Below are 17,455 nucleotides of genomic sequence, written 5' to 3'. Positions count from 1 at the left end.
GGCACAAGAGGAACAGAAGAGGATCTTCAGAATTTAATACTCCTGTACTGTGAGCTCATTTTGGTTTTTTGACTGTATATCATCTAGAGTATTAGAAGCTACTTTTCCATGTTTGACCTACCCAATTCTGTCACTTCACAAGGACTGAAGAAAGGCAAACCTGGCAGAAGTAGATTCATAGTATCAGAATAAAGGGTAGCCAAGTAGACCAGTGTCAAGATAGTACTGAAGGAAGATGGGATATGAGGCAGCAGTGTGCCCAGCTGGCCAAAAAGGCCAATAACATCCTGGCTTGGATCAGCAATAGTGTGGTCAGCAGGACCAGGGCAGTGAATATCCCCCTGTACTCAACAGTAGAGGCCACACCTTGAATCCTGTGTTCAGTTTTGAGCACCTCACTACAAGAAGGACATGGAGGTGCTGGAGCGTGTCCAGAGAAGGGCAACAGAGCCGGGGAAGGGTCTGGAGAACAAGTTCTATGAGGAACAGCTGAGGGAGCTGGGAGTGTTTAACCTGGAGAAAAGGAGGCTCAGGGGTGACCTTATTGCTCTCTACAACTGCCTGAAAGGAGGTTGTACCAAGGTAGGAGTTGTTCTCTCACAAGGAAGAACCAATTGGATAAGAGGAAATGGCCTCAAGTTGTGCTAGGGGAGGTTTAGGTTGGATAATAGGAAAAATTTCATCTTGGGAAGTGTTGTCAACGACTGAAACAGGCTGCCCAGGGGAGTGGTTGAGTCACCATCCCTGGTGGTATTTAAAAGGCATGTAGATGAAACACTTAGAGACATGGCTTAGTTAGTGGTGGACTTAGCAATGCTAAGTTAATGGCTCGACTGGATAATATTAAAGGTCCTTTCTAACCTAAATGATTCTGTGGTGCCAGGAGTTCTACTGCAATGTCCATGGTCTCTGCTTTTAAATATTTATTTTCCCCAAGCAAAATTTCATCACTGTAGCTGCTGATTGTGAAATGTCTGGTGGATCCACTCACTGTGGATTTGTGATGGGGAGGAGGAGGAAGAAAATGGGGTGGAGCACTTAATGAGCATTAATGATAGACCTCCATTTAAAGGAAGCTTGTGTGGGCTTGCAACTTCCTCGCTATTTTCCTTCCAATGGTAAAATAACTGTTGTGATAGAAATGTGACTCAAGCCAGGAGTATGCTCTATAGATATAAAAAAGTATTTTCTGTCTTGAGCTGTGTATTATATTTCTTTTCCTGGCATTGTTTTCACCAGTTTATGAAGTGAACATGTCCATTCCCTTCTTATTTCTCCTCCGTAACCAGAGTGATAAAGGAAATAACATTAAAATCATGCCCTTATCAGCTCTATTTATAGCATTTTATTTTGGAACAGGATATGAGTCGTGATGTCGTGAAAAGAGTACTACAAATATAATAATGAATGTTGTAAATCTGTTGCCAAGACTAGGAATGTTTTTTTTCTGGATATTTATAAGAACCTATTTTTTTTCTTTCCCTTTTTACTGTTGCTGTTTCTTGCAGAAGATCCGTATCTGTCAAATTTGCTTACGGATATTTAGATGCAGTAAAGGGCTGTCTATCTTCCTTTCTTAAAGAAATGTAACATGGCAGCACTGCTTTATTTTGTACAGCAAATGCTAAAAAAACTGATGCTTGTAGAGAGTGTGTCTGAGGATCATTTCAAGACTGCTTTACATATTGATTACTCAAATTGCCATTTAATTTGCTGTATAGCAATACACAGTGCCTTAACTATTTCTCTGGCATTCTTATTGATTGCTGTAATTCTGTCTTACATTATATGCATATATGGTGTCACTATTAAATATTTATGTGCTCATGAAATGTTAATATGTCGGGTTAATGTGAGATTCAACAAAGTGCATTTGCCAGAAGCGAGCAGGAATACATCCCAATGCTTCCCTTTCCCTCCCCCTTGCCCTTTCAATTTGCCTCTCCATTGATTTTATTACCAGTGTTTCTCTGCTGTATCTAAACCTGTGTCGAAGCAACCCCCTGCTCCAGTATGCAGATTTTATGTTTTATTATGTGAGAGATAAAACAGAGTAATAAAAATAACAAGAGAAGTGATCTTAGAGAGGTATTGAAACACACAGCTTTCCATGGTGTTTGAGCTACTCTGTCATTGCTCCTGCTTTTGGGTGTAGAGCTGTAGCACTATCCTCCATGAGAGAGACTGAAGCAGGATGACTCATCCAGAATATAAAGTCATATTCACATGTTTCTTGAACAGTGGCTGCAGCAACGTAAAACAAAAATAGCAGGGCTGTTTCTCTGATTTACTGTTACCCAGAGATGACACGGAGCAATTACATGTCATTTAAACAAAAACTTTTAGAAGGAAAAGTCCTCTTGGCAGACTCTGGAACATGACTCTGTAATATTGGAAAAGGCCAGTAAAAATTCGTGGTGGTAAAGTATATATCATATCCCTAATGACACTTCTGTGGGAAGTGTAAGCAATCAAAGGAAACATCACCACCATTGGAAAACAAAACCAAGAAAGGGATCATGCTTTCTCATAACACAGAGAGCATCTATCCTTTTACATCCCTGGGTGATGGGTTGGGAGCAGCTAGAGGCTGCCCTTTATACAGTAGGACTAAAATAGATGCTTGGTGAAGGGACTTCGGCATGTTGTGTGAAGCACATAACTTTCCTGCTTGCCATAGGGTTTTCACTCTTTTCCCACTTGTAACAGCTTCACAGGAAAGGCTTCTAGACCTAAACCAAGTCAAAACCAAGATCTGGGGAGTGAGGGAAAAGTTTTAGTGGCATCCAGCACTGAACTGCTCCTCCCCTCCTACCTTTCCTCCTGGTTTTAGGTGAAATTCCAGCCTTAAAGCCCTTTGCAAAGCTTTCTTTTCTGTAAAAATTGAAAAATTTAAAACAAACAAGTAAAAACTGCAAATAAGTCCACAATCAACAAAAACCAAACAAACAATAACCATGGTGAAGATGGGAGCTAACGAGACAGAAGGAATGCAAAGCAGAGAGCAGTGTCTAAACACCTGTTTGTGAGAAAAATTTAGAGATCCTCTGGGATTCTCTGGTGCTTGGCAAAATCTCTTACCTTTGAAATTAATTTCAAAGGCTACACAGCAGCTTTTTAGGATGTGGTTTTTGTTTTTGTAAAGTGACCAAGTTTGTTCTGCAAAGAAAATTCTTACTGCAAATTTGTTTTGACCATTTCATTTTTTTCCAGCCCCTATTTTGCTTTTTTCAGGCTCAATGAAAATGCTTCAGTGAAATCTATAGTATTTTTATAACTTTCTATTTCTTATTTAGTTGTAGTGCCAGGGAAGACTTTATCTCAACTATATCAGATATGGCAGAACTTAATGCGTATAAAAATGTGGAAGGAGTTATTTTCTCCCATTTATTTTACAGTGCCACTCAATAGAGAATGCAAAGGCTCTCCTTCAGTCTTTTTTGTAGCATTCATGGGCTTGATACAAAAGTGATATTTCCCTGAACTGTTTTGTACATGCACACAAGTTCTTTTCATAATAGAGAGAATGCAGACATTTTCTTCCTTTGTGAGCTTCTGTTTGATTTTTACAATTGAGCCTTCTTTGAAGACTGAATCCAACTATGAAAATTCTGTCTCAGTTTGGTTTTACTGATCCTTCTAGGTGTGTTCATGCCTATCAATAATTTTGCCTAATTTCCTTTAACCAGCACATTTAAAAGGAAACTATTTCTTTCTCTTTGGCTTCTGCTTCAGTTTCTCCAAGCCATGGGTGGTGCAGCAACATTGCATAGCAATGGCAAAACTTCCCAGTTGGTCATGGAGCAGCATTGCTTATGTGTTGCTGACTGCCTCAAACAGAATCATAGAATGGTTTGGAAGGATCCTCAGAAATCATCTAGTTCCAACCTCTCTGGGCAAGCAGAACTTCCACTAGACCAGGTTACACAACTCCCCATCCAGCCTGGCCTTGAACATTTCTAGGGATGGGGCATCCACAGCTTCTCTAAGTAACCTGTTTCAGTGCCTCACCACCCTCACAGTAAAGAATTTCTTCCTAATATCTCATCTAAACCTACTGTCTTTCAGTTTGAAGCCATGACATAAATGACATAGGTCACTTAACTGTGGAGGAGACATGAAAATACATTTTCCTAAATTCCACATACAGTTTCGTAAACTCAGTCTGGTATGTCTTTTAAACGTTGGATGTGGAGAACAGTGTTGCAACTCATGGGTTCTTCAAACTGATTATTTTCCATTTTGATTCCACCTTCAGATTGTCCTGGAGAACAGCAGTCGAGAAGACAAGCACGAGTGCCCATTCGGCCGAAGCAGCATTGAGCTGACAAAGATGCTGTGTGAAATTCTGAAAGTAGGAGAGCTACGTAAGTTGATCTGTTTGACGTCTAAGAACCGTGGAGTGACTTCAGTGACACCTGAGTTTTTTCAGTGCAAGAATTTTCTTTCAAGAAGCATTTCTTGGTATAGTTACACATTGAACACTGGCACTCAGAATGACTGTTTTCTCTCTCTTACTAGTTTGTGGCATACCAGGGATGAGGGTGGAAGAGGGGAAATGGGCACCTATTCTTTGACTCTCTTCTATAAGAAGCAGGGAAGCTGCACAATTTCTAGAGGAGTCAGTTTCCCATTGGGTGATTCAGTGTAGGAGACTTTATGGTTGTTCCATTCCACAACCTTGGCCATAGCTTGGTTTTATATAAGTATCATGGTCATTCTTTGTGGGATTGATCATCTAAACTGACACATCTCATTTTCTCTTAGATAGCTGAAGCTCTATTTAACTATCAGGTGCTAGATGTATCATTTACTCTAAAAGTGTGATATGAAATACTGTATTTTAATACAGAGTAAACAAGCTGTCTTTGGCTTCAATTACAGTCCTTTGACAAATTGTTAGATACTATCAAACAGAAGAGCATGTCTGTATCTTCATTAGTCTAGAGTGTTGGTGTTTATCAATATGTATAAACTTCAGTTACCCATCAGTAATTTTGGATCCAGCTGCAATCTGTTTCGGCAAGCTTTACCAACAAGTTTTGTTTTCTCCTTGCAGAAGCAGGCGGCACAACTGAGATGCTTTACTTCCCTCAGAGACATCTTCCTTTTGAATTTTTTTCCCCTTATAAAGATCTTTTTCTTTTATCTTTACACCCAAATCCATGAAATGTAATGAAAGAAGAGCAATGTAAAAGGCAGCAAGAGAGCCCATAGGTATCATTGTTCCTACTAGCTCTGCAACAGGCATCAAAAGCTGTTTTAAAAGTATGATTTGGCTGTTGATACACTTGAACTTTTTAAATGTAATGTCTTGAGAGAATTTATTGACCAAAGAAAAAAATCTGTCTCTGTGAAATGGTCCAGGATAAAACCTGTGCATTTCTTGCAGCTTCCAAACTTATATTTGTGTTTGACAGACCCAGATAAATGAGATAATATTGGCTTTTGAATACCATCCTAAGTAAAACAGAGTTATTAAGGACCACATTCACTATGTCTATAAATAAAGAGTTTAGCAACTATTTTAGATGTTTGGCAATGATAGTGTGTTGTATAAGGTTCAGACTGTAGCAGACACGACTCTTTAAAATAACCTTACTGCTGCAGTTGAGGTGTCTAATGCTAAATCACGCATGACAGATCTGTCTGAATTTTTCTGCTGGTAGATGTAGGAGGGACATATGATCTCAACAAAGCTGTAAGCCTACTTGAAATAAGTGCTAAAGATCAATTTTATTTTTACAAATGCACAGAAAAATATCTGAAATCCAAAGAACAGCTTTGTACATGGTGTTTTAATGCATGTCCCATCACTCCATGGGACTTTCACTGGAATTTGTTGCTAAGAAAGATTATTGGTCTAGAGGTTAGCCAAGTGTCTCAGATTTCCTTCTTGCTGTATCATAAGTCATTTGATAAATAAACTTCTTTTATTTCCACAGACAGGTTTGTCATCTGTATGCAGGAGGCTGTATGTAGATGATTTGCCATGTAGGGTACTGCTTGTCCTGATTGCTTGTGACTTCTGAAGATAGCTCCTTTCATGTTTTAACTTCTTCCTTATCTGTTTGGGGTTTTTTTAAGTGGGGACTGTGAATAAAATAAGAAGATTTGGAGCTCAGTTACCATATGTAGAAAATATCTTAGTTTTAAAAACAAAGTGAATTGTTATATTTTTAAATCTGTTTTTTGTTTTGTTTGTGGGTTGGTTGTTTGGTTTTTGTTGGTTTGGGGGGGGGTTGTGTGTGGTTTTCATTTGGTTTTTTGTTGTTGTTGTTAGAATAGCTCTATGGTTTGGAAGTGTGGGGTTAGAAAGAAAACTGAAAAGTTCCCTGAGGATGATTCTACCTAAGGGGTGTTACCTGCTAGTGTTCTGAAGCCACTTGTTTTGGTGTTACTGAGGCTGCAAGTCTCTGGCATGCTTGGTGTGCTGATGTGCATCAGGCTCCTGTGGTGGTCATTTAGAGGCGTGGGATGTTGTAAATGTTATGATGCTAAGGAGAGGTGTACTGGTGCTTCTGTTGATAGAAACCAGATGTAGCACAACTGACTTCTGTAAAGTCATGCTGATCTACACCCACAGAACATCTGTCTCTGGATGCAGCAATAGGACTGTATCATGGCCTTATATTCACAGGGGACAGAGCTAAGGTTACTTCTAACTCATCTTGACAATTCACCTGTTCACCAGTGTATTTCCGTAATGGTTTTGTTTATGTGGAACTCTAATTGTCATTTTAGAAGGCTGTAATAAAATGCACCTTTAAAATAATGTCCCTAAAATAGAGTTCTTGGAAATGGCTGTCACAGATGCACATCTTAAATGACCTGTGATCAGCAGTATATTTTGATAAGAAATGCAAACTAGAACTGACATCTCAGGAGAATGTACATTCAGGTTTAATCTTCACTCAAGATTAAATGCTGTATTGCTGAATAGGATTGGACATCTTAAAAATCAGTAGTTACAGTTCAGGGCAAAGATGCCCCCGTTAATTTGTATATGGTAGGTTTCAAAATATGTATTTAAGGCTGCCCGTGTTTCTCCAGATACTCAAAACTCACCATTACTGCATTGTGACATAGAACTTTTTTTCCTAACAGTTTTTGAATTGCATAATTTAAAAGCCACAATAAATGACCTTTTGCTCATGAAATATTCATCAGTAGAAACTTTTTTAAAGTGCAGAGTAGAAAAAAGCTGCTAGACTGTCCATTATTTATGAAGAGCACTTTAATGCTGATTATATTCCCTGCGCTCTGCTGTATTAAATATCCTTGGGCAACAAGAAGACATTTTGCCATTTCTTTTTGGTCCTCTCAAGCGCACATTCATCCCAGCAAGAACTCACAAGACAATGTTAAAGGCATGCCATTCTACTTTTGTATGTCCACAAGTCAAGGTTTTGGACTTCTTAATTCTTTGACTTTGATTCCAAAATGTCCGTTACTTGAAAATTCATCTTTTTCAGCAAAGCATTTAAGTGTATGTTTAGATCCTGTGTAAATAGAGAAAGCTCAAGTGCAAGCTGTGAGTTGAGCATATGGTAACTGCTTTACAGAGGTGGACTTGCAGAGTAGAGGAGGTAAAACTTAAGAGGAAGGTTGGTGTAGTGTTTTAGTAACATGGAAGCTAGAATGCAACATATCCATAAGCCTCGTCACTAAAACTTCTGAATCAGGAAAGAGTGGGATATTTAACTATACATTTTTTAATCTTGTGCTACTGTTGCTGTTAAAAAGGCATTGAATAGAATGTCTTCAATGAGTACTTGCCCAGGCACTCATCTTAGCAAACTCTATAGTAATTCTGATTTCTGCAGTAATAGCTTCCTTTGTATATCTTGGTTAACAAGAGGATTTTCTTTTTGTCCTCTGTGTCGTGGAGATGACATCAGACAGGAACACAGTGGCCCAGTGGTCAATCCTCCTCTTCCTGTACAGTGAGGTACTTTGACACTCCTTATTCCCAGTACACTGACAGGTTTACAAAGAGGAGAAAAGGTCAGGCCATAGTTCCTCCTTAGTAACTATGAAAGCTGAGGTAACCTCCACCTTCCCTCTTATTCAAGTTTTAGTACATGTCTCATGTGCTCAGAGGAGAAGGAATACCCACGAACAGACTGCCAGCTTTTCTGGGAGAGAGTAACATTGCAGGTAAATGTAAAAATTAAAAATGAGATCCAGAAAACCTTTGACCTTCCAGAACCAGAGTTAGTAAATTTAACGGGAGATTAAGAGTTCATTAAACCTAGTATTTTTCATGAGTAAGAAGCTCACCGTTTCACTTAAGTAGCCCCTAATGCTCTCTGATCTGTGCCTACAGTGTCCAGCTCTCTGCACCTCTGCTCAGCATGTGACACTGTTTCTACCCTCAGCATCCCTTAAGACTTTCATTCCTGGTGGGAAATGATACTGGACCATATTATCTGATTTACACAGAATGAGTACAACTTCTTGGATTTGTTGCCTTCTTTCCATACAGGTTCACATAAAATTGTTTAGCATTGAATCTGGTGAAGAGGCTTGTAACTGTCAGAGGAATGATAAATTAATGCTGTGTGCACAGGGGAAAGACAGTGCTACCAACAGAACAGTAGTCTAAAGATGTTCATAAGCCATTATCACTGCATGCCTGAAGTTCTTCTGTAGTTAAGGCACGTCAGACTTCACGTATTTTTCAGCGTATTTTTGAGCAGGACACAGATGTTTTAACTGCCAATGTTCCTATTTGATTGTTTTGATGGAAGGTGTTTTCTGGGGCTTTTGCAAAACTCTGCACTCAAGTTTTAGGACAGACCACAGGGGTATATGCCACATGTCAGATACCTATGTATGGATTGTCCTAAAGCTTCTGTCAGATAAATATCCTCACTGGGGCTTTTGGTTTTGGGTGTGGGTTTATTTGCTTTTCTGGCATGGGGAATTTAATTATCATGGGATTTGTTAGAGTAAAATTAATTTGCGGGATATTTTTTCCTCAGAAGAGAAGATCTAAATGCAATTGCATTTTCATGCACTTTGTGCTGTTTGTGCATGTTTTTGCTATAGATCTCTTGCTGCAGTTATTGCCCAGGAAATGCTCTAGAAATTCTTATATTGTCATCCCTTTCTCAGCGAGAATGTGCTGGGCATTAGAAGGTATACAGTGATATTCGTGGTTGTGCCCACTGAGATGAAGGTAATCAAATCTCATGCTTCGAGGAGTAAGCTGATTGCTGCAAGGGTCAGGAAGCATTTTTTCTCTTTGCACAATTTTTCCTCTGCACTGCACAATCCATAGTGTGCAGTGTAGTTTGTTTCTATTGGCCTTTCCCTGGAAGCATATTGGTCACTTCAGGATCAGCATTCCAGACCTGAGGGTTCGAGTGGTTTGATTTTCCTTTTGCTACAGCAAATGCAATATTTTTATGACTGAATGTCATATTTGAAAATTTTTTCCCCTTGCTTGGAAGCTAATTGCCTTTTTACGCTTTTCTTCCTTCTCCCTCAGTTTAAATAGAATAAAGCCCTAGAAATAGTAAATAAAAGAAGAGAGTGGTTTTTTTTTTTTTTTTTACTGTTCTGGCATTTCTTCTTGTAATTTCATTTTCTGGAGAGCAAAGCATTTTATGAGTCAAGAAATGTTTGTTAGGAAGTTGAAAAACTTTTCTGGTTGAAGAGTTATTTAGTGAAAGGTAGCAATTTTCTCTTTCATCATGAGCTTTCATTATGAATACAATAAAGAATTAAAAAGATATTATAACCTCCTTTGTTGGAGCTTTTTGCTGCGCTCATTCTTACCTGTCCACTTTTTTGTTGTCTTGCCCAAACCATCACCACAACAGATAACTCCTGTTCTGAACTCCTGTTCAGCAAAAATTAAGTAGATCATGACTGAAGGCTAGAAGTTAAGCAACATTTGAAAACCATTTCAGTAGCGGGAAGCGGGTGGGGGGAATAATTCCTTTGGAAACAGTGCTCACAAATCAGCTGTTCTTGACTATATGAAGTATGCTTGTCCTTCTTGACACAAAAGTAATAACTTGCTGAGTAGTCTTAACTGCACTTTTGTATGATAGCAGAATCTTGTCTTATCAAACAGTCCTCACTTTCTGTTTGCTAACACAATCCAACAGGAGAGACAAAATAAGGATTTCTTTTTCTATGGAGATAATAATTTCTTTGCAATTAACCTCTTCTTTGCTCTAAAAAGACTCAATCTCTTCATGATTATAGCAAAGTGTGAAGTCTACAAAATTTCTACTGTACTCTGTGAGAATATGAGCAATGGAGCTGCAGACACCTTCTAAGCCAGATGTTTCACTTTTACCTCTGAGCGACAGTGAGACAAATTTAGGAATGTTCTTTTCTACACTTGGTACTGATGGCTTCAAAGCTGGTGCGGTGTTGGCTGCTGGGTCACTGAGCTGGAAATGCTGGCCTGCCCAGGACCCTCTAGTGTTTCTACCATAGGTCTGCCCTATGTCTACTCTTTGATCTCTTTGGAGCAGGGATCGTAACTTGTTTTGTATGTGTAAAGTGCTTAATCTTATTGTGGGTTTGATACAGGATTCTTTAGCTTCTTTAAAATTACATTCACTCAGTTTTCAGTATTATTATTAATAATAAAGAGCACGGTGCAAGGAGAGCAGCTCAAAAAACACTGAGGGGGAAAAAAGAGATGTGGGTGTAAGGGATTTTTTTTTTTTTTTTTTTTAGAAAGTGATTAATCTATCCAAAAGACAATAAAGGTGGTTTGATTAAGAGTGAAGAACTCTTTCATCTGGAATTGAAAGGGGTAGCACAAATCAAGACCTGGAATTTAATAACTAATAAATTCAAACTGGGAGTAAAGTGTAGGCATTAGGGTAAATGTAAGGGTGCTGAACTAGGTAACTAGCAGAACAGAAAGCTGAAGAGTGGTGAGAGGAGGAAAAAGAAGTCATTATGTTGATTTCCTGCAGTTACTAGAAAATGTAGTTTTGGCAGATTTGATAGCATGATAAAATAACAGCTGTAATGTGTTTAATGGGGTTACTGGAACCCAATTCTAGGATTTTTGAAATGTTTTTAGTCGGCTATAGTGCATAATGTGGCAACTTAAAAGTCTGAGCAGATGTGACAATAAACAAGAAATATTAAAGTAATTTGGATTATTGCCATAGGAATAAGTTGCCATCGGTTAAAATACTTTTTATTTATTTCCATAGGAAAAAGTATAAAAATAAAATCTCAAAAACATCTCCCATTTCAAAAACTCTGCATCTCTTCTGAGACTGGAGTCTGTTCATTTGGTGTGTTCACACACTTCTTGGTTTCCCAAGCATATAAAAATACAGCAAATTTCCTTCTTTCAATGCTGAACCTTGGAACAGGCTGCCCAGGAAGTGGCTGAATCACCATTTCTGGAGGTATTTATGAGATGTGTAGATGTGGCACTTTGGGACATGGTTTAGTGGTGGACTTAGAAGTGCTGGATTTACAGCTGGACTTGATTGCCTTAGAGGTGTTTCTGGCCTAAATGATTCTGTGATTCTAATCGAGCCTTGAAGAAGGAAACTGTAGACAAAATCTTGTAATAAAATCCAGGGGTTTAAAGTTCACTTGAAGCACTGCAGATGAAAGGAGCTTCAGAGAGCTAAGATGTTTGCTGCTTTTCTAGAGCAATTTCTGTACACTTTAGGGGCTAGACATTGTTCAGGGACATTTTAATTCTGAGCAGGTTGAAGTGAAGAGAAAAATAATCTTTGAATCCACTTTGGACCTCCTCATTTCATTTTAGGGTAATATTTTGTAAATATAGATTTACTAAAAGTAGCCAAAATCTCTTGTATTTTGTAGCAAACTGTGCTTCAAATCTTAAGTTAGCCCTTATGGTTTCACAACACTGCTGCGCATCAGACTGGAAATTTTGCAGCTGCTCCTTTCCAAAGAGTAAAGTTGCTTAATGAATTGTATGGAGAATTGAACAATGTATAAAAGCCTTTTTTTTTTTTTTTTTAAATGGCAAATTTTAATGTACATTAATGTTGTTTTGTATATTCCTGAAATGTTTGCGTTGGCAAAGGTAAAGGGTTTTCAGGGTGAAAGATAAGATGTGTTGCAGTTGAAGAGATGCACCTCTTCCAAAGAAAGGCAGAATGATTTTGGGGGTTGAGGACAATTGCATTAGCAGGTTCTGTGATGAAATGAAAACAACATTAACTACTAATTCCTGTAGTTCCCGAGACCAGGCTGCACTTGAAAAGTAAATGTGTAGTATTCTGGGAAATGCACAAGGCCTTGCAAAAAATACTCCCTTCACTGAGAGGCTGAATATCCTTGTAAAAACCCTTTACTGGATTGGCTCTGAGGTAGCAAATGTACCACTAATTGTCTCTGGTTATCCCTGCACATGAAGATTCATGGATGCTTGCAAGGCACTGGCAGCACTTCTGGGTTGCTGTTGATTGTACAGTCAGGTTTTCTGTCAGAAAGTTTTACCCTCTTAGACTTTTAAGTTTTGTTTATTCTAAGAAAACTAGACACCTTTTAAAACTCTGAACCTGCAAGGGGAGTTTCTGAGCTTTGCAAGTATTTCAAATTCAAATTGCCAAGTGTCTGAGAGAGAACCTGGACAGAATGCCCTGGTGCAGTACACACAGGAGTAAGGCAGGCACGGAGTACAGCTTAGACACATTTGTCTGAAACTTTTCTCTGGTTAGCTCATGCTGCTTCTGGAGCCATGCACTGTGCACTGCAAACACACTGCATGTGTTTATTTAGGCTGCTACAAAAACCTTACTTCTGTTGCTTGGTGGACCAAACAGGTGAATGCGAGTTTTCTCAGGGGAAAAAACCCAACCAAATACTAAACCAGAGGCTAGTTAAGTTTTGTCATATAATTGTACTTATGTTTTGACATCACACAATATTGTGGAATGCTGCTTTAAACTTATTGATCGTATACATACTTGAAACTGGTAGTAGACTTGTTTTCATGGAGAGGTTATACTTAGCCATCAATCATTCCTAATCTCTTAAAAAGGGAATGTGCTTGAGTTTTTGGGGTTTTTTTGCAAGAGTGTTTTCTCAAAGAGTTGATCAAAACAATGAAAACAGAAAAATTAGAGCCTGAGATCTTAATATATTTTCTTAGAATTACTTACCATCCACTATAAATATTTAATTCTAAATTATTATCAAACAGCCCTTAATGTATTTTGTTGTAAATCTCTTCCAGTTGAACTCTTCTTAGCAAGTAAAAACAGTAATGGTGAGTAACCTGAAGGACTGGAGCTGTGCTATGAAGGTGACACAGATTTTTAACATTGGGTTACCGATGTTATGTACATGTAGAAATACCATCTGTCACCTTCATTTCTGTTGAAATGCTTGCTAATGAAAAGTTTAAGAAAATTAGCTTCTTACAATTAAACTTCTTGAAGAAGCACAGATTGGCTGGAACTGGGGCAGGAGAAAGCTACAGACCCTCAGGCCTCTCAAAGGCCTTAGAGATGTTCACATTCAGCAACAGCTTTAAATAGTGCTGGGTAAGTCAAATGAAAACAGAAGTCTGTGGGGTTGTATTTCGTTCTGCTCCATGAGGGGGGATTTAAAAGCGAGTACATCCACTCTTAAAACTTCCCTTTCAGCTTTACTTCTTTAGTCCTCAAGTTTTATTCCATATTCCTGCATTGGCAGAAACTTAGTATAAATGTTTAAATGTCATGAATGAATTTTCATGGCATCTTTCTTTATATGTGGGAGGGAATTGAATTTCTTGTTTCATAACATTTCTGGTCTCTTTGTGCTGAAGTTTTGTCATGGCTATCTTTTGTGAATTGAAAAAATAGCTTCAGTGTAATTTTTAAATTTAAAGCTTTAATACCTGAAGGAAAGGGGGAGGGAAGAGCGCTTTTGATTTTGGTAGAGGAATTCCACATAGCCCAAAAAACAGGATTATGGCATTACAACAACTGTGACTGTGATGTAATGTTGTGGGGTGGAGACAAGAGGTGAAACCATGACCTGCTAGAAAACTTTGCATAGGTATCTATCACATCACTCCTGTAGGAAATGTAAGCAATGGCATGACTGGCACGTTTTTAGCTGCACTTTCTATTTTGTTATTTCCTGGGAGTTTTGAAAAAAGGTGGCCCTAGTTCTTCTTGAGGGCATACAATTCCTCTCACATTTCTTTTCCTTAATGTGTCAGGAGGTCCATAGGGGCTCTCAGGACACCTCTCAGAAACAGGAATCTCCTGTAATTCCAGCTCATCAGTTTTTGGACAACTTAGACCTGCAGTCTTTGTACACACTAGTTGTGTGCCTATCTATGCTGATAAGTCATTAGAGGAATATAATTACCTGCTGCTTACTCCAGGATCTTATCACGGTAGGTATTTCATTAATAGGGAGACATGAATGCAAGCACCCATGCGGATGCTTGGTCTTTTGTCTTTGAATCCCGGTGGTGATACTAATCTAGGCTCCTGTGATTTTTCATCTCCTCTATTGGAGATATTGTAATAAAATTGAGCTCTCTTTGAAGAATTATTAGATATGTAAATGCTTTCTGACAGAAGAGGTGTTAGCTGCCACTGAACACCTTTTACTGTACTATGTATGTCCTTGTGGCACAGCCCTGAGACTGTCTTCCGGATCTTTCCAATTGTTTTTTAAAGAAAAAAATTGTGGCTCCAGTTAGATCCCTATTTTTTCCCCTATGCCTTTTTTTAACTGAAGTTTTTACACATAGTTTATTCTTTTTCTTGCAGTTTCAAATGCTGTGAATTAACAGACCTAAGGCCTCCAGCACTTCTAGGTTCCCACTCTTCAGGACTAAGCACTCTGCTTATTTTTCCTGAGCCTTTGTGTTTTTTATGTGCACAGCTTGCTAAGTTACTTGCTAATAATTCCCCAAACTAGCTGGTGGCTCTTTCTTCTCCCCCAATTACCACTACAGAGCATCAGTTTAATTATTCTATCAAGCCTTTAAGAAAGGACTTAAAACATCCATCAGCTCTATCCAGATCTGTTGTCTCTTCACATCAAAGACCCACTTGCTGACAGACACTTAAAAAACCATAGCATAATGATGTTAGCTACAGGCATGTATGAAGTGTCTGATAAGGACCTAAGGAAAAGTGTTGGACTCTGTTCATCTGAAGCAGGTTATCGAGCCACAGAAAATCATTGCTTGTTTGTGAGTGGGAAAGAGGTTGTTGGCACAACACTGACTCTCTTAAGCTTTTTACAATAAATTTTCTTCTGGTGGTTACTAAGTCCTGTTTCATTGTGCTTTGACTGGCTGTGCTTCATTTTTATGTTTGTAGCTTCTTAGCACAAATATTTGCATAGTAAAAATCTGAGGGAAGATCTCTGATAGTTCCTTGGGCCTCTCCCAGCTCTGAATTACAATTATGCACAGAACTGACCAAAACAGAAAGCATAGCAAATGGCTTTATTACCACAAGTTTCACTTGTGTTCATCATAATATATTTTGTCCTTCATGTGTTTAGGTCTCCATGGTTTTTGGTATCTGGTATGGAATACAATATGTTTGTCCCAATGGGTAACAGGACATTGTTTAGCTGTACAAAATGAGACTGAAAACCATAGAATTCAGCATAATTTTGTCACAGGGTGGAGCAGAGCTTGTAGAACTGAAGTTCTCATTTTCCAGGCAGGCTGGACAGTATCTCAGTGAATAGCTCAGTTGTTAATCATTTGAGATTTTTAGCAAGCCTTAGCTGAGACATTAGAGAAACTTCAGGAGATATCCCTAAGCAGGAAAAGTTACCTTAAGTCTTATATAGGCAAAAAACTGATAGAGCCATAACACAGGATTGCCATTGCTAGTTTTGCTCAAGGGAGATGCTGTTATCAAAACAAATGGAACCATTTTCTTAGAGGAAAAAGTTATCAGAGACAGTGCCAATGAAAAGAGACTATAAAGAAGTGAAAAATTTTCCACAGAAAACAGTTTTGAGTATGTCTGTCTAGGTCCTGTATTTATTAGCTAATCAGTATGCAATTACTTTTAAATTAGACTTTTGATTTTTATGCTTTGCAATACAAAAATAAGATTCTTGACTTGGAAAAAAAATTCACCCCACAAACAAGAAATGCCTCATTTTGGATTCTTAAGAAATCTTTGGTGAGACCTAATAGGTAAAAATGGAAAATGTCCAATCTCTTTTCCACTTTTTTTTTTTTTTTTTTTTTAACATTAAGCCTTGTGATTTCAGAGGTGATAGTTTTGCAGCCATGGTGCAAGCTGACCATTGCCATGAAAAATTGTGAATCTTCTACTATAAAAAGACTTCAGACTGTAAGGACAGTGCAGCCCCCTCTTTTCTACTTTTATCACCAGCTTTTCTTGTATCACTTTTTTCCAGCTATGTTAATGTCAGGGGCTCGTGGTAAGACTACAGCAAGACTACTATGACCAGCTGCAAGGTGCTGTTAGAACTCAGGGGCCTGATACCAGCTAAGGGCATAGATGTTGGTAGTCTTTGCCTAAATTAATGTCCCAGAGTCCAATGTATTTCCAGTTGGGAAAGTTCACTGCATTTTCATACAGTAATTCATTATGAGGGTTGTTATAAGGATATCATCTGCAAAGTTTAGAGGATCACTGATCTACAATAGTATTTTGGTCATGTGCTATATTTGAAGGCATTAAAAATCTTGAGGATTATTTGTAAACTATTCTTGAGCTTTACAGACAGGTGTTTGGAAACCTGTCCTGGAATTCTTCTCTTCCTTCAGCTGCCAACAGCAGAGCCATCATCTACCCCTTTCTTTTCCTTCCTCTTCTCAATAGTGACAGGTAGCTGTAATATTTTCCAATAATTATTTCCTTGTGTTCCAAAATTATACATTTTAGGTTTTGTGAATAGCTAGGACAGCTACAGGATTTTCACTGCAGGTGGTCTGGAGCTCAGTTTCTTGTATTCTCTGGCTGTGGTTTGTTTGTGCAATGGTGAGGTTCCAATTGATTCACCCCACCCCCATTGTTAAATAGCATATCTTCATGTTTTAGGAACATTTGGGTTGCCTTTTCAATCTTTTTTTCCTAATATTTGCATATTAATACGTCATTGAAAAACATTATGTAAATTTGATATCATGATGAATTTATTATAATATAAAATGGCCTTAAAGAGTAACTGTAGAAAGCTACTACCAGCTAGGGAGATGAAATTTGCTTATAGTTAACTTTTCTATTTTCCTTATAGGAATTTCAGAAATACCTCTAAAATCGTGGAAAGGAGGCATACTTTCTTGGGCTTTTTAGGGAGTTGGTTTGGTTTTTTGTTTTGTTTGTTGGTTTGTTTGGTTGGGTTTTTTTTGTTTTGGTGGTGGGATTTCTTTGTTTGGTGCTGTTTGGTATTTTGGGTTTTTGGCAGGAGGGGTTGGTTGGTTGGTTTGGTTTTTCTGCTAGATTAGCTCTCTGGTTTGGAATTGTGGGATTCGAAATAA

The 17,455-nt window shown here is 38.3% G+C and overlaps 1 protein-coding gene across 12 annotated transcripts in view; it reads left to right on the top strand.

Moving 5' to 3' along the window:
* The window catches only part of ELMO1 (engulfment and cell motility 1), a 312,095-nt gene that overhangs the window by 152,309 nt on the left and 142,331 nt on the right, over positions 1-17,455 (top strand). For all 12 annotated transcript variants that reach the window (XM_069007623.1, XM_069007621.1, XM_069007625.1 and 9 more), the window contains one exon: positions 4,259-4,367. In XM_069007623.1, coding sequence (XP_068863724.1) covers positions 4,259-4,367 — 109 coding nt within the window. The remainder of the gene's footprint in view (positions 1-4,258; positions 4,368-17,455) is intronic.

The sequence above is a fragment of the Aphelocoma coerulescens genome, chromosome 2, assembly GCF_041296385.1.
Source record: "Aphelocoma coerulescens isolate FSJ_1873_10779 chromosome 2, UR_Acoe_1.0, whole genome shotgun sequence".
Classification (NCBI taxonomy): Eukaryota; Metazoa; Chordata; class Aves; order Passeriformes; family Corvidae; genus Aphelocoma; species Aphelocoma coerulescens.
The sequence above is the reverse complement of the archived record's forward strand: the minus strand, read 5'-3'. Positions and strand labels throughout refer to the sequence as shown.